This window comes from Pantherophis guttatus, chromosome 1 (assembly GCF_059756535.1).
Source record: "Pantherophis guttatus breed Tessera chromosome 1, ASM5975653v1, whole genome shotgun sequence".
In the NCBI taxonomy this organism is placed as follows: Eukaryota; Metazoa; Chordata; class Lepidosauria; order Squamata; family Colubridae; genus Pantherophis; species Pantherophis guttatus.
The window spans coordinates 14,846,624-14,864,143 of NC_142063.1; the positions used below are offsets into that span (position 1 = coordinate 14,846,624).

General features: G+C 47.3%; 2 protein-coding genes across 2 annotated transcripts in view; one reads left to right on the forward strand and one right to left on the reverse strand.

The window, feature by feature from the left end:
- Positions 1-261: 261 nt before the first annotated feature.
- On the reverse strand, positions 262-12,267 carry LOC148116337 (gap junction beta-3 protein-like). Its single transcript, XM_087893701.1, has 2 exons — positions 12,118-12,267; positions 262-2,324 (listed from the first exon to the last, which is right to left on the reverse strand). The coding sequence occupies exons 1-2, from the start codon at positions 12,215-12,217 to the stop codon at positions 1,588-1,590; spliced, it is 837 nt and encodes a 278-aa protein (XP_087749827.1). The 5' UTR covers positions 12,218-12,267; the 3' UTR covers positions 262-1,587.
- Positions 12,268-15,368: 3,101 nt separating this feature from the next.
- APC2 (APC regulator of Wnt signaling pathway 2) overlaps positions 15,369-17,520 on the forward strand; it is an 81,066-nt gene continuing 78,914 nt past the window's right edge. Inside the window, exon 1 of the mRNA XM_034422639.3 lies at positions 15,369-15,533. Coding sequence (XP_034278530.2) covers positions 15,480-15,533 — 54 coding nt within the window. The 5' untranslated portion in view covers positions 15,369-15,479. The remainder of the gene's footprint in view (positions 15,534-17,520) is intronic.

Here is a 17,520-nt window from a genome sequence, read left to right on the forward strand (position 1 = left end):
TGGCCTGCAAAGGGAGAGAGCTTTGCATAAGCTGAATTTCGATCATGTGACTTATGGGGGTGATGGTGCTGAAACAAGTTTTAAATGTGAGGACCAGGTTTGAGACAATTTTTTTCAGTGCCATTCTAATTTTGAATGGTCACTAAACGAACGGCTGCAATTCAAGGACCACCTGTAATGCAAATTTCTGGCAGAGTTTGCAGAACTGAAGGAGCTTCTTGGATGAGAAGCGAAACATCTTCAAGGAAAAACAAAATCCGGTTGCCTTTTGAAAAAGCATTTTTGTGACAACCACGACCTGGATGATTGTGAATCTCCACGGACACTAAGCTCTGATGTGATTTTTTTTTTTTCTGTAGGAGCCCAGCTGTCCATTTTAGGGGCAAAAAAAGCCTTTGGTAAGTTTTACTAAGTGAGTAAAAACTTTAAAATAAACGTACAGTGCTGCATTAACAGAAATGTCAATTGCAAATAGGCTGCGATTGACACACTTAGAATTCCACAGTAGATTTAGCAAAAGTCATCTAGAGAGGTTGCATTTAAAATCCTGCATAGATAAGCCCACAAGCACTTTGATGGGGATGAAGCACCACAAAGTCCCATCCTTTCAACACATTCTCTGCCTCTCCTTGCAAGGCACCTGCACAGGTAATTCTTGTCTTAACAACCATTCTTTTACCAGCTGTTCCAAGTCACGGTGGCTCTGACAAACGTGCCTTAAGATCTGCACTTAGGACCATTGTGTCAGGGTTTGCCCCTCAGGCACATAATCAGATTTCCGGCTCTTGACAACCTGCATGTATTTATGACGATTGCAGCATCCTAGGGTCACATGATCATTGCCTGAACTCATCCTTTCTGGTTTCTGACAACCAAAGTCAATGGGGGAAGCTGGATTCATTTAACGATTATGTGATTCACTTAAAGGTAAAGTAGTGGAGATAAAGTGGAGGAATTACAGGCTGGGAGAGGAGGTAGCGATCCATTTTAGATCTCCCAAAATGAACCTTGTTTCTGCAGGCAAGACAAACAATTGATAAAGGTTAAGGTTCCCCTTGCACATATGTGCTAGTCGTTCCCGACTCTTTGGGGCGGTGCTCATCTCCATTTCAAAGCCGAAGAACCAGCACTGTCCAAAGACGTCTCCGTGGTCATTTGGCTGGCATGACTAAATGCCAAAGGTGCACGGAACACTGTTACCTTCCCACCAAAGGTGGTCCCTATTTTTCTACTTGCATTTTTTAACATGCTTTCAAACTGCTAGGTTGGCAGAAGCTGGGACAAATAACAGGAGTTCACCCCGTTACGCAGCACTAGGGATTCGAACCGCTGAACTGCCGATCTTTCGAGCAGCAAGCTCAGCATCTTAACCACAGAGCCAATGTGTCCCTGTGTGATTCACTTAAGTGATTCACTTAAGCGTGGCAAAAAAAAAAAAAGTTATAAAATGGGGCATGACACACTTAACCGCTTTGCTAAAGAACAAATTCTGGTCCCAGTCCTGGTTGTAAGTCGAGGACGACCTGTAGTTGATCTCCAGACAAGGCCGCAGAGGTGATGACAAAGATTTCCAAATAGCCAGACCCCTTAAACTGGAACCCAGTTGGAAGATCTCTTCCACGTAAAGTCCCATTTGGAAGGGGGCGAGCGTACTGAACGAAGGAGAGACGCTCCCATTGGTGAGATTTTGCAGGCCGAGAAGGCAGTTTGGAGCATTTCCCTGATCGCAAGACACAAAGCAATGACGGCCACTGCGATAGAAATCCAAGATGTTGCGGCTATGAAGAGGCTGAATGCCTCCTTCCAGCTGGCCGCCTGGATCGTACACCGTGTGGCTTCAGGACAAGACACAGAAGGGGGAAAATAGAGCGTCTCTGGATAGTGGCTGTAGAGGCTGTGGAAGGTCATCACGAAGAGGCCCTCCAGAAGAATCTTGGCCAAGAGGTTGACCAAATGCGACCTGAGCTCTAGACCACTGCGCCACAGCTGGCTCTGCCCCCCAAGGCCCTTGCCCTGGACGTCCAGCGAAGGAAACAGGAACACGCAGGCCAAGCCGTGAGTGAGGAGGCTGGCCGCCTGCAACAGGAAGAGGTTGAAAGGGGAGATGGGAAAAGCTTCATCCCAACAAGCAAGGAGGCAGCTCCGCTGGGTGGAATTGCACCGCAGGTCAGCCGACTCGTCCCGCCAAACCGTTGCAGCTCCTAAGATCAGGAATCCCAGGCGGAAGACCGCGAGACTGGCCAGGCTGACTCGGCACAGCCGTGGGGCTTGAGCGCCAGTGCCACTGAGCAGAGTTGTGACCGTTTCTTTCTCCATGGAGTTGGCTGCAACGAAAAATATTGCATACGGTGATTGTTACGCTAGCTGCTCACGTTTGTTGGAAGCTGCCCTGTATTAAATCACGCCCTTGAATAGAATGGAAGGGACCTTGGAGGTCTTCTAGTCCAGCCCACTGCTCAAGCAGGAGACCCTGTACAATCTCAGACAAGTGACTGTCCAGCCTCTTTTTAAAAACGTCCAGGGATGGAGCGCCCACAATTTCTGAAGGCAAGCTGTTCCACTGGTTAATTGCCCTCACTGTTAGGAAGTTTCGCCTTAATTCGAGGTTGCTTCTCTCCTTAGTTAGTTTCCAACCATTATTCCTTGTCCTGCCCTCTGGTGCTTTGGAGAATAATTTGACCCCCCTCTTCTTTGTGGCAACCCCTCAAATACTGAAATACTGAACTATTATTGTCACCCCTAATTCCTCTTTTCTTTTAGGACTCAGAGATTGGTCCACAGATGGACCTGGTGCATAATCTGGGGGGGGGGAGAGGAGTGTTCTCCTGGACTCACAACTGCCACTTGAGGAACAGGTAGCTCTTCAAGCAGGTAGCAGCAGCATAGCTGGGTGAGGAACTCTGGGAGTTGAAGTCCACAAGTCTTAAAGCTGCCAAGTTTGAAGGCCTCTGGCCTACATCCTAGTCACTTTTTTTTTAATTATTATTTTTTTTTAATTTGATTTATATGCCGCCCTTCTCCGGAGACTCAGGGCAGCTTACAATGCGTTAAGCAATAGCCTTCATACTTTTGTATATTTATACAAAGTCAGCTTATTGCCCCCACAATCTGAGTCCTCAATTTACCTATCTTAAAAAGGATGGAAGGCTGAGTCAACCTTGAGCCTGGTGAGATTCAAATTTACAGTAATTGCAGACAGCTGTGTTAATCCCAATGCTATCAGTCTGCTGAGCCACCAAGCCACTACTTCCCATCTTGACTGCTATACTGTGGTCTATATGGGGCTGAACCTTGAAAAATATCCGGTAGCCTCAATTGATTCAAAATCCAGTGGCCCGCCTGGTTTCACGCAGGTCTAGATTTGCACATGTGTCACTTCTCTTGAGGGAGCTGCCCTTAAAAACCCTACATGGCCTGGGGCAAAGTTTTTTGAAGGGCCATCTTTTCTGGCCCACCAGAGCAGGGAAGAAGATACGTTATGGGTCCCCTCCAGTGGAGAAATCTGAACCGGTTTGCTACCGGTTCGCTGGCCCCGCATGCAGGCTTTGCGCCAAGTGCGCACTGGGCATATGCATGCACATTACACACCAAAAGGAGGTTTGGGAAGGTAAGTAGAACAATCGGGGGGGGGGTAATCAGCTGTGGCGCACAACCTTGGGAACCTTTTTTTAAAAAACATTAAAGCATTTTTTACTACCGGTTCGGGCAAACTGGCCCGAACCGGTAACATTTCACCCCTCGTCCGCTCCCCTATAGAGATCTAGCTAGTACAGGTGTGTCAAAATCGATTTCATTGAGGGCCACATCAGGATTCTGTTTGACCTCGGGGTGGGTGGGTAGGCGTGGCCAGGGTGGGTGTGGTCAGCTTGTCACTCGTGTCAGGGGCACCTATGCTGGCCCACCATTCTGCCATAGGAAACGAACTCCTGAGCTCCGTTTTCGGCTGTGACAGCCTCCTGCAACCTTCTGCCAGGGTAAATGGAGCTCGGGAGGGCCACCCATGGACCTTCCTAAGCTCCGTTTTAGGTTGCGATAGTTTCCTGCAACCCTCCACCCGCAGCCCACCCGAGCTCCGTTTTCGCTGGCAGATGCACCGTGGGCCAGTCCTTCACTGTTTCCACAGCGGCTCTGTGGGCCAGATCTAAGCAACCCGCAGGCCGGATCCAGCTCCCGGGCCTTGAGTTTGACACCCCTGATCTAATAGGATCAAGAAGGGCCTTGTCATGGCTGAATCGCCACATACCAGTGGTGGGTTCCTCCCGGTTCGGTCCGGTTCGGCCGAGCTGGTAGCGGTGACGATATGACATCACCGAACCGGTTCTCCCCCCCCGCCCTCCCACCCCCCCCACTCACGTTATTCTTACATTTTATTTGGTCCCACCCCCAATCTATTGCTGCCTCCTGAGTCCCAGCTGATGACTAGAGGGAAAAAAACTGTTTAAACTCTTGCCGCGGGGCTTCAAAGGGCCGTCCTACAGCTGATCAGTGTTAAAAGCAAACAAATGAGTCGGGTCGTAAGTGCGAGGACTGGTCGTAAGTGCAAGGACCTTCCAGAAATGACTGACCAGCTAGCCACACCCACCTAGTCACATGACCTCCAAGCCACACCCACAAAATAAGCCACGCCCACAGAACCGGTAGTAAAAAAATTTAGAACCCACCCCTGCTTGGGAGGGAATTCAAGCGAGCCAACGCAACCCGGGACAGTCCCAAAACACGCTGTAAAGACAAACGCTGGGAAAACTCTGAGCTGCTCAGAATGTTCCCAAAACAAAATGAATACAATTTGATTGGTGGACAATGAACCGTGGGGAGGTCCAAGGGAAAAAGGGGATTTTAACTCTGCTGGTTTTCGCAGGAAAACTTTAGAACTGGCTTTGCTACTTCTGTGCCTATATGGAATCTTCAGTAAAGTTATATTCTTGGTAAAACAATGTCCCAGGAGTTTCTTTTACTGATTTTACCAACGGGACAGTTGACAGGCCTTCTTTGGGGTGGCCTCCTCCCTGTGGAACATCTTCCTATGAAGATAAAGTGGACTCTAACCTTGATACTCTTTCTAAATGCCCTAAAGACCTGTCTTGTCAGCAGGCCTGAGAAACTCAGGTTGATATGAAGCCGGTCAAGTGGTTGCTTTGATGGTGGTCACCAGAGCAATTGGGGTTTATTGGGTCTTGTTTTGGGGGTTTTATTTCTGTAACTGTTGTGGCCAGGGGTGGGTTCTAAATTTTTTTACTACTGGTTCTGTGGGTGTGGCTTATTTTGTGGGCGTGTCTTGGAGGTCATGTGACTGGGTGGGCGTGGCTAGCTGGTCATGTGACCGGGTGGCCATGGCTATGTGTAGAGGGACTACTCAGAGGGCTGAAAAAAGTCATTTCTGACAGGTCCTCGCACTTTTGATTGGTCCTCACATTTATGACCATCCTCACAAAATGAGCATGTCACTCATTTCACAACTGCTTCTCTTCACCATGGTGACAAGATAGGGTGAAAAACGTAAAATGTGAGGACAGTCGTAAGTTCGAGGACTGGTCAAAAGTGCGAGGACCAGTCAAAAATAATTTTTTCAGTCCTCTGAGTAGTCCATATGCACAAAAGGACTACCCAGAGGGCTGAAAAAAGTGATTTCTGACAGGTCTTTGCACTTTTGACCGGTCCTCGCACTTATGACTGGTCATCATTTATGCCAATTGTAGCATTCTTAACAACCGTGTCACTCATTTCACAACTGCTTCTCTTCACCATGGTGACAAGATAGGGCGAAAAACGTAAGAGGACAGTCGTAAGTTCAAGGACTGGTCAAAAGTACGAGGACCAGTCAAAAATAACTTTTTCAGCTCTCTGAGTAATCCATAGGCACAAAAACATACAGCAATAGAGAGGGATGAAGGAAGGAGAAGAGAGATGGAAGAAGGAAGGAGAGAGTGGGAAGGAAGAGAAGGGAGGAAGGAAGGGAAAGAACCGGTTCGGTGACATCATATCGTCACTGCTACCGGCTCGTGGGAACCGGGCCGAACCAGGAGGAACCCACCACTGGTTGTGGCCCACGAGCAACCAGCGGAGCTCAGACAGTGAGGAGGTTGGGGAGGAACATGGGCCAGTCCTGGAGTCTGGGGAAGGCTCTGATGAGAGCTCTGCATCGGAGGCAGAGATGGGGCCAGGGCCATCTAATAGTTATCAGCTGCCTTCAGAGTCGGATATCAGTGGGGCAGAAGAACAGCTGGAGCCTGTTCCTGATGTGCGCATGTGCAGAGCTGCCAGGAGAAGGGAACAGCTAAGGAACAAGGGTTGACACGGGAGTAGAGCCACAGGTGAATGGCCCCTCCCATAGGGAATAAAGAGGAGCGAAAGGGGAGGGGAGTTTGCAGGAAACAATTAGTTCAATTCATTAGGGTGAAGATCTGTTCCTGATTTCTTGCCAAGTAACTGTTGCTCCAGCGTGGCGGTTTGGAAGATATCTGCCTGGCAACCCTCCAAGTTTGATAAAGGTCTGTAGTTATGAAATCTTTTAAAAGATTGTTTGCCAGGACTTTGCTGGAGAGGGATTTCCCTTTAGCCTTAATAAAAGAGGTTTAATCGGAGTGAGGAGTCTGCTTCGTGATCTTGGGAAGCCTAAGTCAGAACAGTAATCCTCCCAGTGAGCGAGATGGGCAGCTGTATACATTTTCTGAATAAATAGATAAAAGTTGCTCCCAGGTGCCTTTTCAAATAAGGTAGACTCCAGGCCCAAAGTTAGTTAGCCAGGAGCTTAGGATGGTGTCAAAATGTCCTTGAGTTGACCCAATTCACTTTCAGACCACTTGATGTCTATGGAGATTCTCAATTAACCAAGTCATGGTTCCCTCTAAGATGCTTTTCCAAAAGGCAATTGAATTTCCTTGGGTTTTTTTTTCCTTTGAAAACATTTAACTTCTCATCCAAAAACCTTCTTCAGTTGAATGAACTGAAGAAGCGTCTTGGATGAGAAATATTCTCAAAGAAAAACAAACCAAGGAAGTCCAGTTGCCTCTTGAAAAAGCACCTTTGGGAGTTTCAGACCACATAAGCGCATAAACACGCCACAATAGCTGGCCGCTTGGGGTTCGCAGGGGTTCGGGAGAATCTCTAGCTAAAAACCCCCAAATCAGTGGTGAAATCCAAATTTTTTTTACGACTGGTTCTGTGGGCGTGGCTTGGTGGGCGTGGTATGGCTTGGTGGGCATGGCAGGAGAAGGATACTGCAAAATCCCCATTCCCTCCTCAATCCTGGAGGAAGGATATTGCAAAATCTCCATTCCCACCCCACTCTGGAGCCAGCCAGAGATGGCATTTGCCAGTTCTCCGAACTGCTCAAAATTTCCACTACCAGTTCTCCGAACTGCTCAAATTTTCCGCTACCGGTTCTCCAGAACCTGCTGAATTTCACCCCTGCCCCAAATTCCACTCTTGGTTGGCCCACCCCGCCCGCCCCTCCCAGGAGTCCCCGCACGGCCTGTTTTGGATACAGGTAAGTGCAGGGTTCGAATGGAGGCTCAGGGAGGGCAAAAAACGGGCCTACCGGAAGATCAGGAAGGCCGGAAACGGGCCAGTTTCCAGAGGGAAATGAGTGCCTGGGGAGGGCCTCTGGAGCCTGGGGAGGCTGTTTTCACCCTCCCAGAAGCTCGAGGAAAGCCTCCAAAGCCTGGGGAGGGCAAAAACGCACCACCACCACTGCCATGGTGCAGGAGGCTGACTAGGCCTCACCCACCATGGCCACGCCCACCCAGCAACCAGTCAGAGAATCCCTTGCTAAAAGATAAACCATGTTGGACCTGGTTAATCCGTGGATGGGGAACCCCAGAAACAGTAGACTAGCCAAGAGACTGAAAAACATTCTCGAAGAAGGCCATGGCAAACCACTTCTGCACTTGTTGGCATGGGAACAGCAGACAGCCCTTTTGTAATGAGCAGGAGTTAAACTTGGCTCAAGGGAGAAAGTTATATTCAAACATCACACTGAGGCATTGTTCACCGAATAAGACACAATTGACCGGATTCGCACAATGCAAAGTTGAGGATGGGTGGTCTGTGAACCTCCTACAGCTTTATTTCCAGAGCTCCTGGAGGGCTGTGAAAAAAAAATCAGACTTACACAGACTTGTTGGAGGCAAATTGCATTATAAATTTCCTGTAAGACTTTCACGTTGCAACATCTTAACTTTGTGTTTTAAATGAACCTCTTCCAAAACATTCAGCACCCCAGTACTGAGCCCAATGAACACAATCCTGCATTTGGTTAACTAATAAAATACACACACACCATGTCAGTTAATCCTTAGTTGGGTAACCTTTAGCATGAATTACGGCCTTACAACATCTTCCCGTGGAGTGAACCAAGTCTTTTAGTTCCGCAGCTGTCATAATGTGAAACCAAGATTGAATGATGGCTTCTATTAACTGGGTTTTATCGTTGGGTCGCTTCTGACTAACACGTTTCTTTAGTCAGCTCCATAGATTTCCAATTGGGTTAAGGTCTGGGCTATTCCCAGGCCATTCCAGCAATGGAATAGGATTATCTTGAAACTCCCAAAAAAAAAAGTGGTGTTATTAGCCATCAAACCTCAAAAATACACTTTTCCCAAAAGGTTTCCACAATTTTGGCCACTACTGTGTATCAGTAGTGAAATGTAAAATTTGTTACGACCGGTTCTGTGGTCGTGGCTTGGTGGGGGGGTGAGTAATGTGACTGGGTGGGCATGGCCAACTTTTTTTTTTTTTTACTTTTAAAAGCATTTTTTCTAAACCTCTTTGGCCGAAGAGGTTGCAGAAAAAAATGCTTTTAAAAGCCTCTGACGATCCCAGCTGAGCCGCACAATCATCAGAGGCTTTTTTTTTACTTTTAAAAGCATTTTTCCGCCGAAGAGGTTGTAGAAAAAATGCTTTTAAAAGTAAAGAAAGAAGTCTCTGATGATCACGTGGCTCAGCTGGGCATGAGGGGGGGAACGCAGGGATTTTTGCTACCACTTCTCTGAACCACCCGCTGCCATTGCTACCAGATCGGGCGATCCAGTCCGAACCGGGAGCATTTCACTCCTGTTGTATATATATATATATATATATAAATATGTGTGTGTGTATATACAGGTAGTTCTCAACTTATGACCACAATTGAGCCCAACATTTCTGTTGCTAAGTGAGACGTCTGTTAAGTGAGTTTTAATAATAATAATAATAATTTATCTTTGTCCCATTTTATGACCTTTCTTGCCACAGTTGTTAAGTGGATCACGGCAATTGTTAAGTTAGTAACACGGTTCTTAAGTGAACATGGCTTCCTCATTGACTTTGCTTGTCAGAAGGTCTCAAAAGGTGATCACATGACCTTGGGACACTGGGACCGTCATAAATATGAGTCAATTGCCAAGCATTTGAATTTTGCTCACGTGACCCTGCAACAACGGTTGAAAGTGTGAAAAACGGTCATAAGTCCCTTTTGGTCAATGCTGTTGTAACTTTGAATGGTCCCTAAATGAACTGTTGTAAGTTGAGGATTACCTATAGGCGCATTATGCATAGACACATAGAGACATATTAGGTAGCCCTCGACTTACAATCATTCATTTAATGACTATTCCAAGTTACGACAGTGCTGACAAAAGTAACTTGCCATTGGTCCTCACACTTACAACCGTGGCAGAATTCCCACAGTCACGTGATCAAATTCCTGATGCCTGGCAACCAGCATGCATTTACCACAATTGCAGCATCTCGAGGTCATGTGACTGCCGTTTGTAACCTTCCCAGCCAGCTTCTCACAAGGGAAGTCAATGAGGGAAGCTGGATTCACTGAACAACCACGTGATTCGCTTAACAACCATAGTGATTCACCCAACCGTGGCAAAAAAAAAAGGGTCATAAAATTGGGTGTGACTCGCTGAATAGTTGTCTCAACAACAAAAGTTCTGGCTCTTAATTGCGGTTATAAATTGAGAACTACCTGTATATACACATAGATAGATGTACCTTTCGTTGTTTAGATGCCTTTCTGTCTTGGTCTTCCTTGGCATGCTTATCCATGGCTAATCAAATTAGCCAGCTGAGTTTTTATGAAACGGTGGCCACAAATTAATCTTACAATGTTGGCTTGGACTATCTAAATCATGGCTTAGAGCAGGGGTCAGCAACCTGCGGCTCTGGAGCCACATGTGGCTCTTTCACTCCTCTGCTGCGGCTACCTGTCACTCAAAATATGCATCACAACCACCAATGTACGACAACTGCCGGCATGCGGTATGGCAACCAAAAAGTCCAGTTGCCTCTTAAAAAATATATATTTGCAGCAACCATGACCTGGATGACTGAGAATCTCCATAGACACATGGATTTGAGTGAAAACAACTCTTATATCTTTCATGGATTTTCTGAATTTTGTGAACACTTCTGGAAGCTTTTTAGGAGTGGGTGGTGAACAACAGCCCAAGAGGGAGATAGAATTCCAGCTAATTAATTATGATTAACAGTTGGAATTGAGGTAGTCATATTCACATTTAAAGGACAAATTATAATGACAGTTGCTAAAAATATTATTCCAAGGGAGATCATATACAGTATTTAAATACCCAGTGGGCTGCAATTACGATATTAAAAGAGTACGTCATCAACGTCATTTCCCATCCCATCCCATAATTTAAATCCTCCTTTTTCAATCTGGTAACCTCGGAGGTATGCAATTCCTAAATTAAGCCAATTAAAGTAAGCAAATCCTAAATTAGATGGGATTCTGGACTAGTAGTCTGGTTCCCAGGCTGAAGAAGACGGATCAAAATAACACTGAGGGAAATACTTTTCTTTGTTATCCTCCAAGATGGGCAATGCCTGCTTTTCATTTACTTCAAGATCTCAATTTTGAGCACAATCCTTCAGCAAGACTAGAAACTTGAAGCTAGAGTACTAATCACAACTTCCAAGAAGCAAGCTGGGGCGGATTGTATTAACTGAGAGAAAGAATTTGCCTCATTGCCCTATTTTAACAAAAGAGTTAACTCTTTCCTCAAGTTTCAAGAAGCCGAAATGAGCCGTTGCTCTAAGGCAGGGATATCCAACTCTGGCAACTTTTAACACTTGTGGACTTCAGTTCCCAGAATTCCACAGTCACCCATGGTAACCTCAGAGGTGCTGGCTGGGGAATTCTGGGAGTTGAAGTCCACAGGTTTTAAAGTTGCCAAGGTTGAACACAGTGGTGAAATCTGAACCGGTTTGCTGGCTGAGAATGCGCACTGCGTGCCAAATGCGTGCTGCATCCACGCATGCACAGTGCCCACCACACACCAAATGCAAGGTGCGCGCATGCACGCGGTGCACACCAAATGGAGGCATGGGGTAAGTAGAACAGCGCGCGGGGGGTGGGTGATCAGCTGTGTCGCGCGAACTTCAAAGATCTTCGCGATCTTTTTTTATTTTTAAAAGCATTTTTTTAACAATCTATTCCCCCAAAAAGATTTTAAAAGTAAAAAAAAGGCTCTGACGATCACAGCTGACAGCTGTGGCATCGTCAGAGCTTTTTTTTTTTTTTTACTTTTAAAAGCATTTTCGGGCAAATAGGTTGTAAAAAAATGCTTTTAAAAGGTTAAAAAAAGGCTCTGACGATCGCGCACCACAGGTATGATCGTCGGAGCCTTTTTAAAAAACTTTTTAAAAACATTTTAAAAACATTTTTACTACCGGTTCCAGAGAACTGGTATTTAAAAAATGCCAAAAAAGTTTTTTAAAAAAAGTTCCGACGATTGCGCATCACTCAGCTGATCGTCGGAACTTTTTTTTTTTTTTAACATTTTTTACTACTGGTTCGGCGAACCAGTAGCCTTTACTACCGGTTCGGGTGAACCGGACCAAACCGGAAGCATTTCACCCCTGGTTGGACACTCCTGCTCTAAGGAAAAAGCAAATAGGAGGAGAACTTTCCATCCGAACTTTGTAGCGAGGAGTCTCCTAGGCAAATTTTGCCACCAGGATTATTGATTTTATTCCTCTCCCTGGACTCCCAAAATAGGACTGACATGGATTTCAGATCCCTGCAAAAAAAAAAAAAAAAAAAAAGTCTGCAAGCTTCAGCCAAATCCCAAACCATGCAACACGCGAGTGCAATTCCAGCACACTCACCTAGCCCAGGTATAATCTCCAGATCTGCTCTATGGATGTCAGATTTTGTGGGGGATGATGATCCAGATCTCCTGAACAAATCTGTGCCTGTCAAGATCATTCCTCCTTGTCAAGGGCAGCGAGAAGAAAGAACAGGAAGTGCTTTCCTTCTGGGGGTATATTTTGATATAAATAAAGCTCAGGGCGGAGATTCCAGTTTGGAGCAGTTAGGAGCAGGTGAGACCAGGAAAGGGAGGGAAAGGAGTTGGGGGAGGAAAGAAAGAGGGGATTTATAGCCGCCTGTGATGCAAGGTCTGAATCTGGTTATCTGAATAGCTCCATTGATTCCTAATATCCATCATCTGTAGCCATCCTGGCCTAGAATTTGAAGTTTATTTACTTATTGCTGAGTTTATAGTCCAGGGTTCAGTTTATACAAACCCTCCAGGCAGGTTATGAAAAGAAAAAGTCCCAGCCCATCTTCTTTTCCTCTCATTAGCTTGCAGAGAAAGAGGAAGGAAGGAAGGAAGGAGTGGGGAGAAGGAGGGGGAGAGGAAGGAAGAAAAGAGAGGGGGAGAGGAAGGAAGGAAGGAGAGAAAGAGAGGAAGAAAGGGAGAAAGAGGGAGGGAGAGAGGAAGGAAGAAAAGAGAGGGTGGAGGGGAAGAGGAAGGAAGGAGAGAATGGAAGAGAGGGAGAAGGAGGGAAGGGGAGAGGAAGAAAGAAAAGAGGGGGAGGGGAGAGGAAGGAAGGAGAGAAAGAGAGGGAGGGGGAGGGAGTGGGAGAGGAAGGAATAAAATAAAGGGGGAGGAGGAAGAGAGGAAGGAAGGAGAGAAAGAGGAAAATGGAGAAGGAGGGAAGGAGGCAAGGAGAGAGGAAGGAAGAAAAGAGAGGGGGAGAGGAAGGAAGGAAGGAGAGAAAGAGAGGAAGAGAGGGAGAAGGAGGGAAGGGGAGAGGAAGAAAGAAAAGAGGGGGAGGGGAGAGGAAGGAAGGAGAGAAAGAGAGGGAGGGGGAGGGAGTGGGAGAGGAAGGAATAAAATAAAGGGGGAGGAGGAAGAGAGGAAGGAAGGAGAGAAAGAGGAAAACGGAGAAGGAGGGAAGGAGGCAAGGAGAGAGGAAGGAAGAAAATAGACGGGGGAGGGGGAGAGAAAGAAAGGAAGGAGAGAAAGAGGGAGAGGGAAAAGGAGGGAGAGAGGAAGAAAGAGGGGGAAAGGGAGAGGAAGGAAGGAAGGAGAGAAAGAGGAAGAGAGGGAGAAGGAGGGAAGGGGAGAGGAGAGGAAGAAAGAAAAGAGGGGAGGGGAGAGGAAGGAAGGAGAGAAAGAGGGAGGGGGAGGGAGGGGAGAGGAAGGAAGAAAAGAGAGGGTGGAGGAGGAGAGGAAGGAAGGAAGGAGAGAAAGAGGAAGAGAGGGAGAAGGAGGAAAGGGGAGAGGAAGAAAAAAAAGAAGGGAAGGGGAGGCGAAGGAAGGAGAGAAAGAAAGCGAGGGAGAGGGAGGGGGAGAGGAAGGAAGAAAATAGAGGGGGGAGGAGGAGAGGAAGGAAGGAAGGAGAGAAAGAGAGAGAGGGAAAAGGAGGGAGAGAGGAAGGAAAAGGAGGAGAGGAAGGAAGGAGAGAAAGAGGGAGAGGGAAAAGGAGGGAGAGAGGAAGGAAGAGGAGGAGAGGAAGGAAGGAGAGAAAGAGGGAGAGGGAAAAGGAGGGAGAGAGGAAGGAAGAGGGGGAGAGGAAGGAAGGAGAGAAAGAGAGACAGAGAGGGAGAAGGAGGGAGGGAGGAAGGAAGAAAAGAGAGGGAGAAGGAGGGTGGGAGGATGGAAAGAAGGGAGAGGAGAGGATGTCATATGAAATAAAACAAATAACACTTTAAAAATGCCAACATTGAATCATTTTTTTTTAAATGTATCACAAGCTGTCTAAAAGACCCATGAAGAGGTTGTTTGTTTGTTTGTTTTTAGTTTAGTTTGAAAGGCTGGAAAGCAGGAGACGATGAATTCATCACCTGTGGACTCCCAAGTCCCACCTTAACCAGGAAAGCCAACCGGGTGACTTTTTTGCCAGTCCATCCCCCCTATCTCTCCGCCCAGTCCACCTCACAGGGTTGTCGTGGGGAAAACAGAAGGAAGAAGGTGTGTTGGATATGTTCGCCCACCTTGAATTCTTTGTAAAAAAAAGAATAAAGGCAGGATACAAACGAACCAACCAACCAACCAATCAATCAATCAATCAATCAATCAATTAATCAATCGTTACAGCCGCCTATTCTTTCACAACAGCAGAAGAAAGCTGATGAATTAAGAATTGTTGTTGAAAAGACAAGAGCTTCAGAACTGGGGGGCTGCCCAGTGGTGGGTTTCAAATTTTTTTACTACCGGTTCTGTGGGCATGGCTTGGTGGGCGTGGCAGGGGAAAGATATTGTAAAATCTCCATTCCCACCCCACTCCAGGGGAAGGATACTGCAAAATCCCCATTTCCTCCCGATCAGCTGGGACTTGGGAGGCAGAAAATAGATGGGGGCGGGGCCAGTCAGAATTTTTACTACCGGTTCTCCGAACTACTCAAAATTTCCGCTACCGGTTCGCTAGAACTGGTCAGAACCTGCTGAAAATCCACCTCTGGTGCTGCCTTGAAATGGCCTTAAGGCTACCCTGCTCTGTAGGGCGATCAGGGACCAATAACTGAGGCGAGACTCGGTTAAGATCAAACAGGAACTCTTTATTGCTAACAACAGCTGTAGAAGCTAATGAGAAACAGAGCAACAACTTTGGCGTTTGACAGCTATTTATACTGTAGCTGTCAAACTAGGTAACCAATGGGAAGGCGGTATTCTCCCGCCGGCAAGTCCGTGCGTGCGTCTTAGCCTATCAGGGACGGGCGTCGTAAGTGCGAGGACTTCATCGTAAGTGCGAGGACTCAACATACCCCACTGTCCTATATATGCCCCCAAGCACAGCCTTCCTCCCCGATTTCAGGGCCCCAGATGGATAGCTCTAGGTGTGTGTGGGTGGAGGATACACTGTCTTTAAAATACTCGTCTCCTGGCTCTTTCATTGTCAATAAAGATCTCCAGCTTCAAGCGCCACATTTCTGGGGTTCCCGACGCAAACCGCCCCCTCACCCCCCTCCCCCAAAGAAGATCAGGCCCACCTACAAAGTGTAAAAGATTATGTCAGCTCCTTTCTATTCGACATCAGATTGGCCCAGCTGAGCCCTAAGGCCCTGCCAATGTTGCATCTCTTCCCCCCCCGCCATCTTCATCTCAGCAACCCGCCAGGTGCTCCCCACTGCCCCCTGGCGCCCCCAGACCTGCAACTGCAACGCCTTTCTCCCTCTCCGGAAAGCCAAGCCCATCTCAGCAAGACAGGGAGAGAGGCTGGAGAAGGATGCGGGGGACTACATGGGTTTGCTGTGGGTCCTCTCCTTTCTCCATTCCACCTTCTTCGGGGATGAGGTAAGAAGACCTGTGTTGCTGTGTTTTGATATATTTTTTTCTGGGGGGGGAGGAAAAGGTTTTTTTTTTTTGCAGGTTGGAGCCAATGCAGCAGGATGGGGAGGGAGGGAGAAAAAAAATAGATGCAGAATGGAAGGGGCTGCTTTTCCAGCCTTTCCCCCCACCCCATCCACATCCCGATGCCAGCCTGTGCCAACCTGAGCAGCATATTAAAAAGAGACCGACGACCCTCTCCGGGGCTGGATGTGACATGACAAGGATCCAGAGGGGGCCGGAGAATAAATTAGGAAGAAGGGGGGTTGTCGATGGGGGGAAAACCAGACTTGTCGTTTTCTATTTTTAACGATCCACATTGCGGTTTTGAAGACCCACAGATGGACACGTAGCGTCGTCTCTTCCTCTTGTTGGGGTTGGTTATGCTATAGTATCTGTGCACATATGTGTGTGCTCTCTCTCTCTCTGTGTGTGTGCGTATGCTCTGTCTAAGGATTGTCCATTCTCTCCTTCCCGTTGTGAGCGAGGCTCACGCAGCATTTCTTCTCTCCGAGCCCAGCGATGGGAAGGATTGCCAAGGGTGTGTAGTCGGAGAGTCGGTGTTGTAATTGGCAGTGTCTGTCTGGCAGGGAGGGGACACTCCGTATGGATCCAGTCCCAAAAGGTGCCATCTTCCCCACCCACCCCCATCCTCCCCACCCCAAAGCTTAAACCGGTTGGCCGAGGTTGATGGGAGATGCCACTTGGGGCGAGCGAATGCCGCCCTTCAGGAGGTGGGTTGTCCGAACGCTTGCCCGACCAGGGAAAACGATGCTGCCTTCTTGGATTGCAAGCAAAACAGGTCATATATCTCCCAGTCCCCATGGCGGGCAGCCAGGTGGTTGGGAAGGAGTTTGCCAAAAGAAGGCGGTGACCTTCCCTTGTCATTTGCTCCGTTCTCTGGCATTCCGAGGTAGACTGCCTCTCTCTTTGGAGGGTCCATTGAATGTCCCTGGATGGATTTCCCACTTTGGACCTTGGCAGCTGCTTAAAAAAGGAAGTCAAATGGGCCTTTTGCCTTCAGTGGCCTGTTACTACTCAAGGGAGGGATAAGAAGGTCACTCAGATCTTTTATCAAAAACATTTCAACGTCGTGCGGTCACTTCCACTGGGTCTGCCTTATTCTTTTGCCTGCCTTTGTAAGGTAGGAGGCCGAAGGTAGATAGGCTGTGGCTCTGCTTTTCTCAGAGTGCCAACTAGCTGCCAGGGCTTTCTGAGAAGGTCCGTCTACTGCACTGTGCACTCTTTTATGGTCTGCAATGCATGCTAAAAAATTTATGTTGCATCTTCAAAGTGCTCTGCTTGCTTTAGCCGTGCCAGGTTTTTGGGCCCAAGATATGCAAGGCACCAGTTTCCTAGGAGAAAAGGTTGGTAGTGGTGCCCCAATTTTGAGGCGTGATGGGGCTCTGAACCCCCTCTGGCCTTCCTGTCTTCTCGAATGGCCTCTCTAGGAATTCCCTCCATCGTTAACGGCCTTCCAGAAAGTAGTTATAAAATGAGCTACCGGTAGCCCTCAACTTACAACAATTCGTTTAGTGACCATTCTAAATTACAATTGCCACTGAAAAAAGTGACTTATAACCGGTGTTCGTACTTAATGACATTTGCAGCGTTCATGGTCGAAATTCGGACGTTCGGCAACTGACACATATTTATGACGGTTGCAGTGTCCCGTTTTGTGGCCTTCCCACCAGCAAAGTTAATGGAGAGGCCAGATTTACTTAACGGCCGTGTTATTAACTTTGCAACTGCAGTGATTCACTGAGCGACTGCCACGAGGCCTGTCGTAAAATGGGACAAAACTCACTTAAGCACGATCTTGCTTAGCAACAGAAATTTTGGGCTCAGATGTGGTCGCAAGTTGAGGACTGCCTGTAATTGCAGAGGGCTTGACAGTGAACTAAAGGATTGTGTTATCTGCTTTTTCATTATCAAGTTATTACATTTTAACTTG

Excerpts from the sequence above, each read along its gene's own strand:
- LOC148116337 (XM_087893701.1), bottom strand. The coding sequence starts at position 12,217 with ATGATCTTGACAGGCACAGATTTGTTCAGGAGATCTGGATCATCATCC. Across the intron at positions 2,325-12,117 it reads GGAGATTATACCTGGGCTAG|CCAACTCCATGGAGAAAGAA; the intron begins GTGAGTGTGCTG and ends TTTTCGTTGCAG.